The 21,153-nt window shown below is 38.6% G+C and overlaps 2 protein-coding genes across 2 annotated transcripts; one reads left to right on the forward strand and one right to left on the reverse strand.

Moving 5' to 3' along the window:
• Positions 1-14,267: 14,267 nt before the first annotated feature.
• LOC110864279 lies at positions 14,268-15,011 on the reverse strand. The gene is made up of 2 exons (XM_022113323.2): positions 14,737-15,011; positions 14,268-14,676 (listed from the first exon to the last, which is right to left on the reverse strand). The coding sequence occupies exons 1-2, from the start codon at positions 14,905-14,907 to the stop codon at positions 14,464-14,466; spliced, it is 384 nt and encodes a 127-aa protein (XP_021969015.1). The 5' UTR covers positions 14,908-15,011; the 3' UTR covers positions 14,268-14,463.
• Positions 15,012-15,890: 879 nt separating this feature from the next.
• LOC110874997 (subtilisin-like protease SBT5.4) lies at positions 15,891-19,422 on the forward strand. The gene is made up of 11 exons (XM_022123302.2): positions 15,891-15,977; positions 16,083-16,177; positions 16,282-16,379; positions 16,463-16,627; positions 16,719-16,821; positions 17,056-17,593; positions 17,706-17,800; positions 17,917-18,165; positions 18,272-18,386; positions 18,470-18,659; positions 18,802-19,422. Exons 1-11 carry the CDS (start codon positions 15,891-15,893, stop codon positions 19,338-19,340), a joined length of 2,274 nt encoding a protein of 757 aa, XP_021978994.2. The 3' UTR covers positions 19,341-19,422.
• Positions 19,423-21,153: the final 1,731 nt, after the last annotated feature.

A 21,153-nucleotide genomic window follows, 5' to 3' on the forward strand; every position in this document is an offset into this window, starting at 1 on the left:
GCTCCTCTGTATCCCAACCTAAGCATGCACCCTTTCACCATCCTCTCAGGAAACCTAGTAGGATAATTAGCTTCATCGGGAAAGTTCACCACTTCGCGTACTAGAGCTTCCGTCACCAAAATAGTTTCCAACTTCCCGTGCACTTCAACTACCGAAGAAATCACTTTGCTTTGCTCGTCATATGTAGCATTTTTCCAGAAACGACTTAAGTGAGACCTATAGATAGGCCGTTGATCCGTTAACGCCTTTTTAATGGGAATCCGGTCCATAAACTCCAAGATGCTACTGAAACTCTTCAATTCGGGAATTTTCTCGACATCCAGATCACAACAGCTGTTGTGTACAGGGTCAAACAAAACATTTGACGAAGACTGCACAACAAATACATGAACAATGACTTAAAAAAATTTCAAACATTAAACTTTTAACATGCACTTAAAAGCGAACCAAACTATACAATTCACACACAAGCGAACCAAAGATAGTGACAAACAAGCGAACCAACTAAGTGCATAATGAGCGAACCACATCTGGTACATATAGGCGGACCACACAAAGTACACATAAGCGAATCTACTAAGCAATGTGCACTAAAAGCGAACCACCTAATGAATTTGAATACAAAAGCGAACCATACCTAGCATGAATAAGCGAACCACTATACATACTGCATTACAAGCGGACCTAATTGTTCATAAGGGCGAACCATTTACACAAGATGCACTTAAAGCGGATCTAAAACTGCACAGAAAAGCGGACCTAAGTAATGTATGCATGAGTGAACCAAGTATAGTCACTATGAGCGGACCTAAAGATGTACTTATAAGTGAACCTAAAGGTCTGTACAAGCGGACCTATAGTTAAACATGTAATAACTACTTAAAGCCTAAAATTGAACTTGGAATACGATTCTACACATGATTCCGAGACTAGGGGTATCTTTTGATTTCATCAAATCTGTCTAAACAACCCTAGATCTAACCTAGAACATATGCATCATCAATATACAACCTAAACAGTCAAATTGAAGACATTACAGCACAATACTACACTCTATATCATCAGTCGACCACAAACATAAGTTCAATTTAATGAATTTGACAGTTAAAAACTACATACACGATTCGTTCAAAACATACATGCCGACAGAACCAAAATAACCCTGAAATTGAAACAATTAAGCGGATACTTACCTTGCCCATGATCGAATATGTAGGAATCTAACAAGAAATGATGTAAAACAGGGCAAATCAATGATCAAAATCGACTTCAAAAGAGATTCGCTTCAACGATCGCCACAGAGAGAATGATGAAAAAGCGGACCGGATAAGTGAGAGTAATGACATTATGAGCGGACCCCTGTGCTTTATATATGGGGACAGGTCCGCTTATATGTCAGTTACCACTCAAGCGGACCAACAAGTTACATGACTCAAAATCGAACTGGAATTGACCTTAAAAGCGAACCGGTTTTGAATTTTTTCAAAAAAATTTAATTTTTATTCAATTTTTTTTATTTTTCCGATTAATCACAGTGACACCCAGCTGACCAAGTCCAAGTCAATGACCTTGGTCAACTGTTTGACCCACCAAGTCCAAATTAATGGCCTTGAATGATCAGATTTATGAAGTAACCTGACGTTTCTTTTCAAAAACAGTTCAACTTAATGAACTTTCGAACATTTCAAACATTCACATGTTTTATCTGTCAAACACAATACCAATCTCAGTTTGCAATCACCAGCTTACCCAACCCTCATCAATCTCTGACATGATCTGCACAAAGGCTTTGATCTTTCAATTCCCAATATCGGTTGTCGAAAATAAAATGAAAAATGAAAATCTTTTTGGGTTTTAATTGGACAAACTGAAACTATGTACACACAATATTTTTGTGAGCATGTTAGGGGATCATATCAGCTGCCGACAGAACACAAGTACCGTTAAGCTGATATTACATTTTAAACATTAAACAGTTCGCGTAGATTGCCGATATATTGATCCACTTAAATTCTTACAAAACTTTCAATCTGTTCGGGATACGTGATTAGTGTTTTAAGACTTAAACGTTTACATGTGTCCCACCTCAGTATATACTCCCGTATCCGGATCCCAGTATTCAGTCTTACAGGTGAATATACCACAGCTGATATCTGTTGGGGGTAGATGCGAAAACGTGAGAGCTCAGGTCAGAACTTCCGTTCAGCATAGAGATGACGGTTCGACTTTAAGGTGGGTCCCCTTTAGAGGATCTTTTATTTTCAACAGCAGCGACTATCAATTTTATTGTTTCATCAGCTTGCTGAGGGTGAAGCTTATGTTTCAAAGCTTTTGCGTAAAGTATTATCCGGGGACTAGGTCAGTATTTCCATACAGCAGAAGTCCCGGGATAATACCCCAGATATCACTGAGCATAAAGACCTAGTATCTCAGAATACGGGACCTTTCAAACAGGATTTCAGGGGTTACCTATATATCCTGGAGGTGTTCCCCACTTAAACGCAAGTTAAATTTAAGTTTATATCCCAAACTGATCTACTAATTCTGTAAAAACCTACCGGCACATCTTTAGCGAGACTACTTAACTGCATTTTTACATTACAATTCTTTAGCGTACTGTGTCCGTCTAGCTGATGTACTATCATTTCCCCTATTCTACACCACTCTTTTTGACATTTTTTAATGTTTTTGGATTTTTTTGATTTTATCATGTTTTTGTATTTTTCTGCGAATATCTCCCCCTAAAACTAAAACATATTTTTGTGTTTTTGTTTTTATCGAAAAGCAGGAAATACAACTGTAAAAAAAATGACAACATGACACAGGTTCATGTCAGATCGCCGCCCAATTCGGCTTCACATTCGATTACCCTCCCAGATTGCAGATTTTTCAACCCATTTAACCTCAAAAGATGGTAAAATCTCTTTTTATCAAAAGGTTTTGTGTAAAAATCAGCTTTCTGATCATCGGTGCCCACGTGTTCAATCCGTATTAATTTCTTTTCGTGACAATCTCGTATAAAATGGTGACGGATTTCAATGTGTTTTGTTTTCGAATGATGAACCGGATTTTTAGTAACATTTATGGCCGCTTCATTGTCCACAAATATCGGTGTATCCAAGAATTACAAACCGAAGTCGCGCATCTGCTGTTGGATCCAGAGGATCTGCGAACAACAGCTAGAAGCTGAGACGTACTCAGCCTCACACGTGGAGAGCGCAACTGCAGTTTGTTTCTTGCACTGCCAGGTAACGAGCCGAGTTCCGAAGAACTGGCACCCAGCAGTGGTGGACTTTGCATTCTGCTTACAGCTACCAAAATCTGAATCAGCGAAACCGAATAAAGTAAAGTCACCCGAACGAGGGTACCACAAGTCGATGCTTGGACAGCCCTTCAAATACCATAAGATGCATTTGACGATCGTCAGGTGTGACTGCTTCGGATTCGATTGATATCTTGCACAGAGACATGTCGGGTACATGATGTCAGGACGGGAAGCTGTGAGATACATTAACGAACCAATGATCGATCAGTATAACGTTTCATCCATCTTCACGCCTTGTTCGTCAGGACAAATACCATGGTTCTGCGCGAGGGGGGTGGATGCAGGACTGCAATCTGTCATATCGAACTTGTCTAGCACGTCCTTTACATACTTTGTCTGATGAATGAAGATTCCATCAGGCAATTGGTCAACTTGCAACCCGAGGGAGAACTTCATCTCCCCCATAGAACTCATTTCGAATTTCTTCTTCATTACTATCTCGAACTCTTTACACAAATCGTCGTTGGTGGAACCGAAAATGATGTCATCAACGTATATCTGCACGATCAGCAAGTGGCCTGCTTCTTCTTTTGTGAACAGAGTGCTGTCTACTGTGCCTCTCGTGAATCCGTTGTCCAGCAAGTAGGTGGAAAGCGTCTCGTACCAGGCTCTCGGGGCCTGGTGAAGTCCGTAAAGCGCTTTATCCAGTAGATACACTTTGTCTTTGTGCTGTGGGTCAGTGAACCCCGGTGGTTGCCCCACATACACTTCTTCTCAAATTTTGCCATACAGGAAAGCTGATTTGACGTCGAGTTGATAGACTTTGAAATCTTTCCAAGATGCAAAGGCTAGAAAAATGTGAATTGCTTCAAGCCTTGCAACCGGCGCATAAACTTCATCATAGTCTATTCCCTCCTGTTGGCTGAAGCCTTGAACCACAAGACGTGCTTTGTTCCTCACCACGACTCCTCTGTCGTCTCGTTTACACTTAAAGACCCATTTCGTCTTGATAAATCTCTGATTCTTCGGCAGATCAACAAGTCTCCAGACGCCCAGTTTTTCAAACTGTTGCAGTTCCTCCTGCATTGCATTAACCCAGCTGTCTTCGGTCAATGCCTCTTTGTAAGTTTTGGGCTCCATCTGCGAAATAAAACATTTAAGTGAGACTTCTTTCTGCATATCAGCAATAGAAGAGTAAAAACAAGTAAAAGCTTGGTCTATTTGATGTCTCGTCTTGACACCACTTTGTAAGTTGCCAATGATTTGTTCTGAAGGGTGGTAAGACAGCGTCCGTGGCATCACCGTATCAGGCACCACTACTTCTGATTCCAGATTCGAAATGTCGAAATCAACGATTTGATCAACAGCATCCTCTGATGTATCATTTGGCTCCTCGTCAAAGGTAGGAGCGGGTTCCTCCTCTGAGTCGTCAGAAACGTCAAATGACGGAGCTGGTTCCTCTGGCGATTCATGAATAGTTCCACTTGGTCCTGCTTCATCATCGTGAGTACCCACGTTGGGCGTAGGAATATCTAACGGTCTAGATACTGGATCATGTGACTGACTCTACTGATACAAGTACATAAGAGCAAGTTCCTCATCACTCGGCTTGGACGGCAAATGAAACGACTCCCAGAGTTTGTCGTAGTCGAACATGAATCTTTGTCCGGGAAGTTGTTGCGATGGAGTGTGCTTCTGACAATCCACGTGTTGGACCTGAATCACCTTCCCCAGACATGGCACGAACACCCTTTTTAGCAGGCTGGCGTAACCTACAAAGAACCCTTCGTTAGCTTTTGCTCCGAATTTACCATTCTCATCGATAAAAGTGCAAGGTGAGCCAAAAGGTTCTAAAAACTCAAGATTTGGCTTGTAGCGATGCAGCAGCTCAAAACACGTCTTTTTGTATTTCTTGACTGTTAAAACTCTGTTCAAAGTATAACATGCTGCTGACACTGCTTCACTCCAGAAATAGATTGGAAGCTTGGAATCGGCCAACATTGTACGTGTTGTCTCGATCAGGGTCCTATTCTTTCGTTCAGCTACGTCGTTCTGTTGTGGTGTGTATGGCGCACTGAATTCATGAAGAATTCCCTTCTCGTTGCAGTACTCGTTAGGGATGAGCTTTTTCTCCCAAATACCCGTACTCGTACCCGTACCGTACCCGTACCGATTTTAGGTATTTGGTATATGTATCGGTACCCAGTTTTATTGATTTTGGTATTCGGTACTTACAGTATTGGTACAGGTACGGGTACGGGTAAAAACGGGTACTGGTACCGAATTCTATGTATACCTTTAAAAGTTTTTTTGTATTATGTTTTATTTATATTATGGTATTTATAGTGTACTCGTATTGATTTTACCTATATGGTACCCGTATCGTATTGGTACTCGTACCAATTTTACCTATTTGGTACTCGTTCTATATTGGTACTCATGTCAATTTTACCTATTTAGTACTTGTACAAGTGCTCAAAAAGTAAATAAAAACAAAATGGTACCAAGCGGGTACTGTACCGAAAATACCCGTACCAGTACCCGTACTCGTACCCGTACCGTACCTATATATTTGGTACGGTATTTGGTACCTAGTTTTGTTCAAATTCGGTACCGGTATTTTCGGTACTGGTACGGGTATAGGTACGGGTACTGTACCAATCCCATCCCTAGTACTCGTACATCTTGTTATTCTTGAATTCCGTTCCATTATTGCTCCGAATCCTCCGGATTGACACCTTGTACACCGTTTCCATCTTCTTAAAAAGTATCTTCAAAGTCTCGAATGTTTCATCTTTTCTCTCCAAGCAAACAACCCACGAAAACCTCGTATAATCGTCTGTCACCACCAAGCAATAAGAATCCCCGCTAATGCTTTTGACATTGACAGGCCCGAAGAGATCCATGTGCAATCTCTCAAGAGGTAACCTGATAGTGTTGAGCATCTTTTGCGGATGTGACTTTCGAACCTGTTTACCCTTTTTACAAGCAATGCAATCATCAGGCAAATGAAAGTTCTTAACATTTACACCCTCAACTAAATCATTGTGCACCAGAAAATTCATTTTTCGTACATGGATATGACCCATTTTCCGGTGCCACATCACAGATTCTTTTTCAGTAGCTTTTGATTTTGTGACAAAACATTGTTTTTGATGAGTTGTGTTGGCGTTGCAGCACTCATATCTAAAATATAAAGATCATTAACCCTCGGAGCGCGCAACAACACCAACTCATCAGGGATTTCAAACCCTGGTTTCAAAACCAAACACTCAGACTTAGTAAAATGGACGCTGAAATCTTTATCACAGATTTGTGATATACTCAACAAGTTGTTTGTTAACTCTACGATGTAGTTCACTTTGTCGAAAGATATCACTCCATTAGTAAGCTTTCCTTGGCTGACAATTCGTCCACCTTGGTTCCCTGCGAACCCCACATAGCTTCCGTTTATCGACTTGACATCATACAGAAGAGCTAAAGACCCAGTCATGTGGCGTGATGCTCCACTGTCCATAATCCACCTCGAAAGAATTGACTTGGGCAGCCCCTGCAACCAACACACAAACACCTTAATCAAACAATGATGCCCACGATTTCTTGACTTCTGACACGGATCCAAACACTACATCACACTTCTTATTTGTTTTAGGAAAGTTAAATGTGACATTCGAAGCCTTTTTTTCTTTCACATCTTGTTTCACTTTGTTGTTAATTGTGGGAAATTCTGACAGAAACTTATCAAGCTCAGTCTCAAACTCAACAACATCATCTTTAACAAGATTTGACTTATTTTTCAAAACATTTTCCATTTTCTTGGTTTCAACTGATGGTTTCGATTTCACAATCCACGATTGATTTTCAAAAACTTTTGCTTTGGGGTAAAACTTTGAAGTCTTGTGAGACTTAGAAGATTCGCCAATCTCAAAAATCGATTTCGGCTTATCCTCCGACTTCAACGATTCACCTCTTTTAAGAATACGGATCGGAGAAACCATTTCTTGTTTGCCTTTTGAAACGACCGGTGACTTAGGTCGAGATTTTTGAACTATTTGTTTTTGAACACCTTTGTTTTGAACATTTGGTTTTACAACTTTTGATTTCTCAACCATTTGTTTTTGAACAGATTTTTCAACAACCGGTTTCTTAAAAACTTTCTGACACTGTTTAGCCATATGTCCAATTACATTGCAGCGAAAGCACACGCGTTTATCATACTCAACAAAAGTGGTATTAACAGTTTCCACTTTCAGCTTTTGCGCTGCATTGAAATCGTCCACGGCTTTTTGACTAAAAATATATTCTTTTTCATCTTTAGCACTAGGACCAGCAACAAACACATCAACTATTCTATCCTTTGGCTTGACCACCTGTTTAGCCATTTTCTTCTCAAACCCAATACCATGTTTCTTAAACTGATTTTTCTTGTTTTGACCTTTACCCACCCCATCTTTCTTTTCTGAACTATTGGGACGTGAAGTATCAAGCGATTTTTTCAGTTTCGAAAAGAAATCATTTTCTTGATTTTGTTAACACTCAGTTCAACCAACTTAAAAACTTTCTCAACATTCTCAAACTTGACGTTCTGAAGCGGAAACTCAATGTCGGAATACAGTTTGTCAGTTCCAACCAAAGTGTAAACCACCATGATCGGATCATCATTCGCACATTTATCCGATTTTGACAGATAACGATCTAAGAAATTCCTATCCTCCTCAGAATCACTGACAGACTCCACTGAATTAGCCTTCTCAGATTTTTCACTTTCATCATCCAACACCTGATCAATAACAGTTTTGATAACCTGGGATTCGTTATCAGTGTCAGATGCAGTGAAAGTGATGTCAATGTTATCAGGTAAATCATTTTCAATGGTTTTCAACTTAAGGTTTAATGCAGCTTCCACCCCATCTGGATATTTCTGAGTATAGTGATTCCACATTGGGGGTGGAACGCTGTTGAAGGCAGGTGAAGCATGTGGCTGTTGAGGTACAATTTGTTCTAACACATAAGATGAAGCCACATAACTCATCAACTTTTGATCAATTCTGTCATTTTCTATCTTAACCAGTTCAAGTTCTTTTCTTAAAGATGCAATCGTGTCAAGATGAAAATTAACTTCTCTTTGTTTGTCAAACAATGTGGATTGTGCCAACTTTGTTGCTTTATCATTTTCAATGCTCTCTTTTTGAATCATTTTGATTGACCTAGATAACGTATCATACGCCTCTTTTAACTGTTCTAGATCAAACTTCACCATATCAGTATGTTGTTTCAATTCCTGATACTTAATGTCTTTTTCAAGACACTCCATGCAAGGTTGTGAACAACTTTGACATAGTGTTTCGGGGATTGAAACATTTTCAACAACAGTTTTATCCTCACACACAACTTTACCGACTTGATTCGACTCTGACTCAGACGATTTGACAACTTTGACCTCTAGAACTCCAATTTTCTCTCGTAGAACTGACACCTTATCAACTGACTTTGACTCCTGGAATTCTGTGTCTACCTCTTTTAACTTACTCATTAATGCTTTGTCTACGATTTCCTTTAGAACCTCCCCGGTCATTTCTTTGGAAACGTCAATCACCTCCTCGACTGTTTCTTTCTCTTCTTCAAATCTGGGGCAAGTTCCGGTTCTCGGCTCTTCAAAGTAATCTGCAAAAGAATCAAAAGCGTTAGGAGGTATAATGGATTTCATTGTATAAACAAATTCCTCCTGCGGTGATTGATAGTTGAGAACTTCAGCCACTGTTTCCTCAACTTCTGCAGCACCTTCCGTAGAGACTTTTTCAACAACCTCAGAAACAACTTCAACAACAACTTCAGGAACTACCTCATCAACAACCTCATGAATCATTTCATCAACAACCTTAGAATCAGCAACTACCTCATGAATTTCAACTACCTCTGCCATCATAGCCTGATCATCTTTTCCCGGAATAAATTTATCCCAGCTAAACCCATCAGCGACTTTTTCATCATCTTTATTCACAATGAGTGCCTTTTCTGGTTTATTCTCGATCTGTGGCCTCTGAACAGCTGGCTGTTGATTTGGTCTGTGATAGATCGCCTGTCTGTAGTAGTCGTTTAACGGGTTTTGATGATTGTTCACCTCACGGTTGGGACATTCACGTTTGAAGTGACCACGTTCTTTACATTTAAAGCATGTAACCTTTGACTTATCAAACCCTAACTTTTGATCGGGGCCTGATAGACTGTTTCGGCCAGTAATCTCCATAAAACGTTGAGCCCTGCGCACCAAACTTGCCATGCCCCATTTGATGTCGATCAATTCAAGCTCTTCGGGATCGATTTGGTCGTAATCCTCCTTCGTCATGTCAGGATTACCGATCCTCCCTACCACTAAGCCCTCATACGCCTCAAGAATAGAAGCTAATAATGCAATGTGTTGCTTTGCGGCATTCTCCGTTATCTCATTCCTGTTTTTAATGTTTACAGCAATATTACATTGAACGCCAGAAACGAATGCCTGTTGGTTTGATCCAGTAGAACTTTGAGGCGAACTCTGTTCTGGAACTTTAACATTTGGCTCAACATTTGCAAACGGAGTAGAATTGCTTGACTGATAAGAATTTGATGTAATGTTTGAGGTGTTATCAGCACTGAACCCAGTCTGTATCTTTGGACTTTGAAAATTTGTTGCTGACGGACTGCCTTTGTAGTACAATGACACATCTTGCTGCATACTGGTTGAGCTCATCTTCTTTATCTTCAGCAGCTCAAGTTCATGAGCTTCTATCTTCTCAATAAACACACTCAGATTGTAGTTCACAAAGTCAGAACTATTCTTCAGCATCATCAGATAAGTTACCCACTCGTCATAGGGAAGCGCGTCACAGAGTTTGTCGATCCATTCTTCATCTGATTTCTCAATGTTTAATCTTCTCATTTCAACAACTAGATGACAATATCTTTCTATCAACTGCTTTGTCGACTCTCCTTTAACTCCGGTGAAAATATCAAATTCTTTCTTAAGTAGTGCCTTCTTGTTCTTTATCATGGAAGCACTTCCTTTAAACTTTTTTTCTAAGGCTTGCCAGATAGATTGCGCACTCTCATCATGTTGTAGCAGCACCAGGATGTCTTCTTTGATTACTTGTTGCAGTATACTCACCATTTTCTTCTCTGCCTTGAAATCTGCCTGTTCCGTTTCTGTAAGACTTCCAATTGTTTTAACACTCCTGAGCCCATCAATTGGAGCTACATATTTTGATTCGATCTTCAACCAACACTCTAAATGGTTGGCCTGAACCCAATTTTTAAATCTCCCGGACCATCCCGAATACTCGTCTAAACTCATCAACTTTGGTGGCTTCTGCATGGTTCCTAGTTCGTTTTCCAAATTCACGTTTTGCATGATGCTCGCCGGACTCTGAGTAACTCCACCACTACCAGCAAACATGTTGTAAAAGTCTTGATTTTCCATTTTAACAACAACTGTGAACTTAACACACAACAGTCAGAAAAACAAATCTGCAAACACCGAATAAGCGAACCAGCTATGAACCAAAGAGCGAACCACAAGTAGTCCTATGAGCGGACCAGACCAATAACCCAATAAGCGAACCAGATGATGACCACAGGAGCGAACCAGAAATAAACCTAAGAACGGACCAGCTAAAAACACTTCGAGCGGACCAGATAACAACCTTTCGAGCGGACCAGAACAAACACTTCGAGCGGACCAGAATAATCACCAAGAGCGAACCTGAATACTAACCCTTCAAGCGAACCAGAAAAGAGAACCTCCAATAAACAGTTGCCTACGAGCGGATCTCACGAGCGAACATGCTAAGAAACATAACATTTTGAGCGGACCACAGGAGCGAACCTATCAATGATGAACCTTGGAGCGGACCAAATAAGCGAACCACTAAACTGACATATGAGCGGATCTGTTTCACGAGCTGTTTTTGGTCACTTTTAGGTTGAATTTGAGTCTAATCTCTTCAAGGGTTTGTTATTACTAGATTTTACACCTTATGTCAACTTTTCAGTCCACTTTAACCGTCCAAACTGTCAGAATCTCAAAAAGTATGGGTAAAAGGCTTTGTATCGGGCAAACTAACTCACAACTGGCTCTGATACCAATTGTAGGATCAGTGTGACCTCTAAAACGAGTCAATCAGAGATAGTGCGTGCCAGATATGTCGCGGAAATACATATCAGACATGATACAAAGCAAAACAGTGGTAGAAATGAGTAGAAACAGAAGAATTATACTTTAAACACACTTTTTCACTTGTATTTCACTGATCGTACGGAGAGCACTTCGACTTGAGATGACGTACAAGGTTACAAGTGAAAGACTGATCAGGGGTATTTATAGTTTTCCTGGTCCGCTTATGTGACATGCCACAAAAGCGGATCTCCCTATCTGGTGGGTTCGCTTTTGTGGACATGTGACACAAAAGCGGACCTCTTACATTCAAAACATAAAATTACATCTTAACCCCCTGCACAATACAAAATCAACCTATCCAGACCCTATACATTAATCTAGAACAACAAAGACGCAGGCTTTAGACATTATGCACCAACACTTAACAGGCATCCCATGTCATCATATGTGTGCAGTTGCAGCATTTATGCGTAGGGAATCTGAAGAATTTGTTCATAGTTACTTGACCAAAGAGATGTATCTCAAGGCCTATGAGTACACTATCCCACCACTGCCTTCAGAAAAATATTGGCCAATAGTTGAATTACCTTTGGACCCTCCTCCAGTTAAGATTGGTCCAGGCAGACCAAAAAAGAACAGGAAGAAGGATCCACATGAAACCAAGAAAAAATCTGGGAAATTGAGTAGGCACGGTATACTCATGTCTTGCAAGAATTGTCATGGAAGAGGTCATAAAACATCAAAGTGTGACAAACCTGCAGCTGAAGTTACTGGAGAGAAAAGAAAGAGGGGCAGACCAAAAAAGTCAGCTGATGGACAAGCTTCACAGTCAACAGTAGCACCAAAACTATCTCAGACCACTTCCACTCAACAATCTCAGTGTTCCACTCAACAATCTCAGGGGCAGGCTAGGAGGGGAAGGCAAAAAAAGATTGCCAAAACCACTAACTGATGACTTTTTAGCTATCTATGTTTTGTTTTTTGTTAAAACTTGTAGTACCTTTGATGTTTTGTTAAACTAGTTATGGGATGAAGTTACGGGTTTCTTTTGGATTTTGTCAAAGTTGTAATCCCAGGAAGATTTAAACTATGTATGGCTTTGTTATGTCCACTTTCTGGCAGTCCTGTTTGGTATGTTTTATGTAGAGGGGGCAATCTTGACCCAAAGTCTTTCAAATGGGTCAATTTGGGTTGCTTTTAAAATTATATGGGTTGGTTTGGGTAAGATATTTTAACTAACTGGGTCACAATGGGTCACTTGAAATTCCATCTTGTTTTTTACGGGTCAAAACGGGTCGACAACATTAAAGAAATGGGTGGATGTGGGTTAGTGTCTTAAAATTATATGGGTTGGTTTGGGTAAGATATTTCGACCATTACCGACCGTTTCCAGCCGTACCGTTTCGACCAGTACCGTTTCAACTCGTACCGTTTCGAATCGAACCGTTTCGGATCAGTACCGTTTCGAATCGAACCGTTTCGACGCGAACCGTTTCGACCCGTACCGTTTCGAATCGAACCGGTTCGCATCAGTACCGTTTCGAATCGAACCGTTTCGACGCAAACCGTTTCGACCCGTACCGTTTCAACCCTTGCCGTTTTGAATCGAACCGTTTCGGTTCGCAATGGATTTTGGGCCGACACGACTTTCCGCACGAGACGAGTTTCGGGTTGGGACGAGTTTCGTACCGTTTCGACGCGAACCGTTTCGACCCGTACCGTTTCGAATCGAACCGTTTCGACCCGTACCGTTTCAACCAGTATCGTTTCGACCCGTAGCGTTTCGAATCGAACCGTTTCGAATCGAGTCGTTTCGACGCGAACCGTTTTCGACACATGCCATCAGATGATTTAGTGAAATATGTATTCTTTCAAGGTTTAGTGAGATAGAAGGTCACTGACACGTTCACCGAGTTTCCATTTTGTTTAAGCCTTTAGAGGTGTAATATCCATATTTATATTTCATCACCTGGAATCTTATAGCTGTTTTAATTTTCGTCTATGATACACAAACAGAATGTGATCACCAAGTATGCATTATTTTAAAATATCTAATTCTCATATATCCATTGAAGTTAATCTTTAAATTTACTGCTCATTTTCTATATTTCCCCCAATTACCATCATTCTGTTTCTTCATTTAATGACCAGCACCCGTTATTCCATTAATTTATAAACGTAATTATGATTTTGTTATGCGGTGTTCCATTATTGTTGTACCGACGGAGAGGCTGCACTGAAGAAGCCCACTTTTTTGACCCAAACCCGTCCCGACCCGAACCCATTCTCAACCCGAACCAATCCGGACCCGTTTTAACCCGACAAAATTGCCCCTTGATGTACAATCTCTTAAAAAACATTTTTTTAACTAACCTGACCCGACCCGAAACCCATTCTGACCCGAAACCCGTTCCGACCCGAACCCGTTCCGACCCGAACCCGTTTCGACCCGAACCCGTTTTGACCTGAACCAAAACAACCCTTTTTTTAATTGACCCGTTTTGACCCAAACCCATTTTGACCCGAACCCATGTTAACCCATGAACCGACCCGACCCAACCTGACCCGTTTGCCAGGTCTAGTTTTATATGCAGCTTATGGCTTTGTTTTGCAGCCTTGGTTATGTCTTGGTTATGTCTAGTTTATGTCCAGTTTATGTCTCGGTTATGTTTTGGTTATGTCTAGTTTATGCCTTTGTTTTGCAGCCTTGATTATGTCCACTTTATGTCCAATTAATGCCTTTGTTTTGCAGCCTTGATTATGTCCACTTTATGCACAGTTTATGTCCAAACACATTCAACCATGTAACCATTGCAATAAAGGGAGTAAATATACTCAAAACATGATATATTGAAACAAAACAAGCTATTAAATAGTCGATACATGACTAAAGCGTCAATATAACCAAAACACCCTATTACATAGTCGACACATGACTAAAGCGTCAAATATAACCAAAACACCCTATTACATAGTCGACACATGACTAAAGTGTCAAATATAACCAAAACACCCTATTACATAGTCGATACATGACTAAAGCGGGTCAATATAACCAAAACAACACTACTGCAATGCAAACAATAACAACAAAACATGCTTTCTTTAATTGCTTTTTCAAACTCTTATTCTCTTCTTCTATCAATGTCTTCTCAAATATCAGTCTTTCATTGTCCATCTCAACGAAACGACAGTTGCATTCACTTGATAACACCACATCGACTTCTTGTTTCCACATAAAGAATTTGCAATCAGATCCCTAACAAACAAGTGGTTAAGATTTGAGATTCAATATCATTTTTTTTGTAACTTAACTTACAGGCCAGAGAGGGCATCCATAAAACTCTTCTCCTTGTCTTGAACTTTGATTTCCAGCCACCCTACGGATTGCAACTAACTCATGGTTACAATAAACTCTTCCATCGGTGCCAAGTCTGAAAATTTTGGGGTTTTTTGAACGAATTGTAGAAGACGATGATGATGAACTCATGTTTTCATGATTGTGATCGATTGAAAAGGCTTAATTTTGGAGATTGGGGGTTGGTTTATGAATTAGGGTTCATGCTTGGTGAACTCTGATCGAACATGTGGTCAATTCCCCTTTTTATAATCAGTCAACTAAACAATTAAATGATTTAATATAATCCATAATCCAAGTCATTTAAAAAAATCCATGTGGCAGACACTTATTAGCCACGTCAGCATTTTATTAACTCAGTTAGCCTAAACTTAACTGTGGAGTATTTTACAAAAAAAATGGACGAGGTGGGATTATTGGTGGCTAATTCGTGTTGGGATTATTATTGGCCAATTTCAGAAAGGTGGGATTATTATTTTCCAACTTGCCTTATTATTATTATTATTATTATTATTATTATTATTATTATTATTATTATTATTATTATTATTATTATTATTATTATTATTATGTGGTTCTATAATTAGGACGTTACACTAATAAAACTACATAAAAGATAACCGACTTATAGCCTAACGCTATCATGACGTGTGACAAATGTGTTCCTACAAATCAGCTCTTATCAGTCAGGTGTTATAACCTTTGAGAAAGACATTTTATTTTGATTTAGTTTGATTTATAAAAACAATCCTAACTTTTATTTAATATGTAAAATTACATTTATTCAACCCGTATAATACGCGAGTTTTTTTTAAAGATTTCACTTTTTATTATTTAGCATACAAAATTACATGTATTTAACCCGTGTAACACACGAGGTTATAACCGAGTTCATAGATATATCAAATATCAAAACTGAATATTTGATTGCATATTTGCTAATAATAAGCATTGAAGCCAATTAATGTAATGATTAATTTATCAAATACAGATAATTCGTCTTTATCTTAACTAACTAAATAAGCTCTTGAACGGAGATCCTACGGTCATATGAGCGTTATAAATATATGCATTTATCTCACATTGAAGCTTCAACCAAAACTCCAATTCAGAACATGAATCTGTTAATTAGAGTTCTTATTGCAGTCTTCATCACAGTATGTGTGTCTCAGTCATCATCCTTGGCAGTCAAAAGCAAAAAGGTGAAGTAACATTCATGCATGCATGGTTTTCATCACTCTTTTCTTTTCTTTTTCTGTAAATTAATTTTTTTTTTTTTTTGTGTGTAATTTTCCCATTTTTTGCAGTCTTATATAGTCTATTTGGGAGGAATAAATCAAGAACTTGAAGCATCTCAGATTAAAGATTCCCACTTTGAGTTTCTTGGTTCGATATTAGGGAGGTAATTAAATAATTAAAACTAAACATAATAGGGTTAATTTTTCAAGCTACTTTTATGTATCTTTACCATACTGGCCTTATTTTTTACATTATATCTTGAAACAGCAAAGAGAGGGTTGATGAGGCCTTGATTTACTCGTACAATAAACAGTTTAACGGCTTCGCTGCTCTCCTCGACGAAGAAGATGCTGCTAAACTTGCTGGTTTATATATGTTCTTATAACAATCCGCTTGTTTGTCGCATGTAATTTTTTTTGTGGAGTTAATTTATATTTATATCATGTAGAGCATCCGGACGTGGTGACTGTGATCCAGAATAAAGGGCGAAAATTACACACAACCCATTCTTGGGATTTCTTAAAGCTTGAAAAGAATGGAGTCATTGGTTCTTCTTCGTTGTGGACGAAAGCAAAATTTGGTGAAAACATCATCATTGCCAATCTAGACACTGGTAATTACATGCTTTGTGCCCTACTAATCAATTTAGAGTGTTACATTTTAATTTTCTTTTTTCTAAGTTTCATAATTTTATCACTTGTAAGGTGTTTGGCACGAATCGAAAAGCTTCAATGACTATGGTTATGGGCCCATTCCATCTAAGTGGAAGGGTGGATGTGAGAATGAAACCTTAGTTCCTTGCAACAAGTAAGCATATTACTTCTTTGTTGTTTTCCTTTTAAAATATATAAATAACGGTCCGGAACAAGCAGGTCAAAAGGGTCCGTTGACCCTCGTACCATTAAAATTTCTTATGTTTCTTCTAAGAAAAACATGATTTGGGCGCAACGGCAGAGAAGAAAACTTTAAGATGACTTTCCGACATAAATTTTGGTTTGCCTAAATATATATTACACATTAATATATCGATGATGTTTGCAGTAAACTTATTGGTGCCAAGTACTATAACAAAGGTTTTCAAGCCAGATATGGAAAATTGAATTCTTCAATGAACACTGCTCATGACCATGAAGGGCATGGTAGCCACACATTATCTACCGCAGGCGGTAACTTTGTTCCAGGAGTAAGTATTAATGGACTCGGAACTGGAACTGCTAAAGGTGGTTCACCACGAGCCCGAGTGGCAGCTTACAAGGTCTGCTGGCCACCAACCTTGTTAGGGGGTCAATGTGATGATGCAGATATAGTCAAAGCGTTTGAATCCGCCATCCATGATGGTGCTGATGTGATTTCAATATCTCTTGGTGGACCCCCTGCGGAATACATGAATGACGGGCTAGCCATTGCGTCATTTCATGCTGTCAAGAAAGGTATCACTGTTGTGTTTTCTGCAGGGAATGATGGGCCCACACCTGGATCAGTCACCAATCTGGCTCCTTGGGCTATAACTGTTGGGGCTACCACGACTGACCGCGAGTTTCAATCTTTTGTAGATCTTGCTAATGAGCTTAACTTAAAGGTTCAAACATTTACATGCGTACTTTATTAGTACCCAGTTAGCTTGTTTTCCTTTTGAGCTATAAACATCATCTAATTGTAATTTATTTCTTTGTTGTGTCATATAATAACAGGGATTAAGCATGTCCAAACCTTTGCCACATTCTGGATTTTATCCACTAATTAATGCTGCAAATGCTAAAGCTGAAAACGCATCCATGATGAATGCGTAAGTTTTTTTTCTTTATTTTAACATTTACTTAGTTTCTGGCGGTTTTGTATATTAATATTGATGATTGTGTATTGTGTATGTTTATATATATATGTGTGTGTGTGTGTGTTTAGAACGCTTTGCGCTGAAGGTGCGCTTGACCCGAAGAAGGTTGAAGGGAAGATTTTGGTGTGCCTAAGGGGAGGCAATGTGGGTCGGGTTGAGAAGGGCGTAGTAGCTGCAAGTGCTGGTGCTGCTGGCATGATTCTTTGCAACGCTGAAGCCGATGGTGAGGAACTAATAGCTGATCCTCATGTGCTGCCAGCGACACACATCACATATGCTGATGGGCTTCGTCTCTTCGCCTACCTCAACTCTACCAAGTAACTAACATCATTCCAAAATGGGCCGGCCCAACCTGGTCCATTAATCCACATCTAATCATTATATTGCTTTCTAAGTCTGACATGATATGCTATGTTGATGTAGTGAACCATTGGGCTACATAACCCAACCTGAAACAGCCTTAAACATAAAGCCCGCCCCGTTTATGGCCGGGTTCTCCTCTAGGGGCCCAAATACAATCACACCAGAGATTCTTAAGGTTCTTGATCTACACTTCTACTAACTAATAGTTTGCTTTTCCTTCTGAAACATAATACTCTTTACCTTTTCGAAAATCTGCAGCCTGATATTACCGCGCCTGGAGTGAATATCATTGCAGCATACTCCGAAAATGAAGATCCCGTATTACCATACAACATACTATCAGGCACTTCAATGTCCTGTCCTCATGTTGCTGGAGTTGTTGGTCTCCTCAAAAGTATCCACCCTGACTGGAGCCCTGCTGCCATCAAATCTGCCATCATGACCACTGGTAAACTTAACACGTACTGATTAATAAATATTGTAATTATGGTTAGGCCCATTCAGTCCCTAGTCCAAATTACAATATCTATTAAATGTATCTAATAGGTTAGTCGAACAACTGATTAATATCTTGGGGTGTATTTGCACAGCAAATATAAAAGACAACAATGGGAGCCCAATGCTGGATGAAAATAAAAATGAAGCGAACCCATTTAGCCGTGGTGCTGGAGATATTGATCCAAACCGTGCGATGAACCCTGGACTGGTTTATGATTCAACTGTAAATGATTATCTTGATTTCCTATGCACTAGAGGATACAACAAGAGCATAATTCAGAAGTTTTCTGACCACCCTTACCAATGTCCTGAAAACAACAGCATCTTAGACTTCAACTACCCTTCCATAACTGTCCATAAACTTAATGGTACTGTCACCGTCACAAGAAGATTGACGAATGTGGGCCCACCTGGCATGTATACAGTTAGAGTCAAGAGCCCTGCTGGGATATCAGTGGATGTGAAGCCAAACATTCTTGTATTTGAGAAGAAGGGTGAAGTACAGAAGTTTGAGTTGACAATGAAAGCTGATGGGACAAGTGTGATTAGAGATTATGTTTTTGGGGAACTAATATGGTTTAATGGCAAGCATTATCATGTGAAGAGCCCCATTGTGGTTTCTGTCGCCTAAACAAGCTATTAGTTGTTGATTTAGTAAGTAATGGCTTGTTACTTTCATTGTTTTTTAGTTTTGAATTTTGTCTGCAACTATTTTAGTGGCACATTAGGTTTTATGTGGTGAACATTGTTATTATTATTTTGTTTGGATTTAACATGGTTTTTATTTATTTGGATTGTGATTTAGCTTAACAGAACTTTGTTTATAACTATTTTTTTTACAACTGTTATAACAAATAGGTATATTACACTTTTCGACCTTTACGATTTTATCGGATTGCAATTGATAACCTTTATCTTTAGTAATTACAATCAAAGTTCTTTATTTGGAAAACACATGTTGAAATCTAAATGGTGTTTTATATTTTCAAAATAATCAAAATCATTTATGCAACTAATGTAGTATACTCGCTCTGATTTAAAACACTCTGCTCACGAGATTGTATGTAACATAATATTATGAAAGACCCTACAGCAGAACAGTTATATGTTACTTAAAAATTAAAAATATCCTATTGAACTATAATATAAAACTACCTGTAGCTAATATAATAATCTTCGCTATGCAAAAAACACGGATTAAAAAAACGAATGTAATAATCTTCGCTATCAAAAGAATTGGATGAATCCGATTTATAAAATTTGTCCATTCCTATACAACGGTTAACTTGTAAACAATTTTTGAAAAAAAAAATAAAATTATATCAGTATCCTAAAATAACTCATTGGTGGTAACAAGATTATTTAATCATTTAATTGTACTTTAGTGTAAATTACATTATTACCCTTTTTCTTTAATATAATTGAAGGACACATATTAATACTAGATTATTTCTTACATTTATCACACTCTTACCTCTTTTTACATGATCCTTAATCCATTACCTCTTTTTATATGATCCTTAATCCATTTAACCGAATACAACTCTTTTTTAACCAAATGCTCTTTTAATGACGAAATAAATTGGATGTGAATTAATTAGTTTGTTCTTCCACCATTACAAAATTCGCTTATTACTATATAGGATTAGTATTTGGAGAGAACGGTGAAAAGTGTGAGAACGGTGAGAACGATTTTGGTGGTGACATGTGGCATTGATGTTAAATTACACTAAGGGGTAATATTGTCAAAAAAACCACACTCACATGAACTGGGTGTTCAAATAAAACGTCATAAAAACACCCAATTTAGAAAAGTGCCAAACACTCAAAAGCTATTTTTTTAAGCTATAATTTACAACAGCTCAAAAAACCATTTTTTTTTTGAACGCCATAAAACACTCAAAAGCTATTTTTTTAGCTATAATTTACAACAGCTCAAAAAAACCATTTTTTGAGCAATCTCCTAGTTAAAACGCCATAACAAATACAAGCTATATTTTCAGGGTCTAAAGTGTAACTTATAATGTGAACAAGTGTAAACAAGTGTGAACACAAGATCATACAAAACGTCATAACAAATACAAAACGCCATAACAAAAAAAGCTATATTTTCAGGGTCTAAAGTGTAACTTATAGTGTGAACAAGTGTAAACAAGTGTGAACACAAGTGTATTTAATTAGTTTCCATACAAAACGCCATAACAAATACAAGCTATATTTTCAGGGTCTAAAGTGTAACTTATAGGTGAACAAGTGTAAATAAGTGTGAACACAAGTATTTAATTAGTTTCCTCGTACAAAACGCCATAACAAATACAAAACGCCATAACAAAGAAAGTTATATTTTCAGGGTCTAAAGTGTAACTTATAGTGTGAACAAGTGTGAACACAAGTATTTAATTAGTTTAGAAGAAAAACGCCATGAAAATACCTAATCTAAAACG

The sequence above is a fragment of the Helianthus annuus genome, chromosome 1, assembly GCF_002127325.2.
Source record: "Helianthus annuus cultivar XRQ/B chromosome 1, HanXRQr2.0-SUNRISE, whole genome shotgun sequence".
Taxonomy (NCBI): domain Eukaryota; kingdom Viridiplantae; phylum Streptophyta; class Magnoliopsida; order Asterales; family Asteraceae; genus Helianthus; species Helianthus annuus.

What these genes read in the sequence shown, in the direction of transcription:
- LOC110864279 (XM_022113323.2), bottom strand. Translation starts at nt 14,907, where the DNA reads ATGAGTTCATCATCATCGTCTTCTACAATTCGTTCAAAAAACCCCAAA. An exon ending in ATGGATGCCCTCTCTGGCCT is followed by an intron (nt 14,677 to 14,736) that starts GTAAGTTAAGTT and finishes CTTGTTTGTTAG; the next exon opens with GGATCTGATTGCAAATTCTT.
- LOC110874997 (XM_022123302.2), top strand. Translation starts at nt 15,891, where the DNA reads ATGAATCTGTTAATTAGAGTTCTTATTGCAGTCTTCATCACAGTATGT. An exon ending in TGGCAGTCAAAAGCAAAAAG is followed by an intron (nt 15,978 to 16,082) that starts GTGAAGTAACAT and finishes CATTTTTTGCAG; the next exon opens with TCTTATATAGTCTATTTGGG. An exon ending in TCACACCAGAGATTCTTAAG is followed by an intron (nt 18,387 to 18,469) that starts GTTCTTGATCTA and finishes GAAAATCTGCAG; the next exon opens with CCTGATATTACCGCGCCTGG.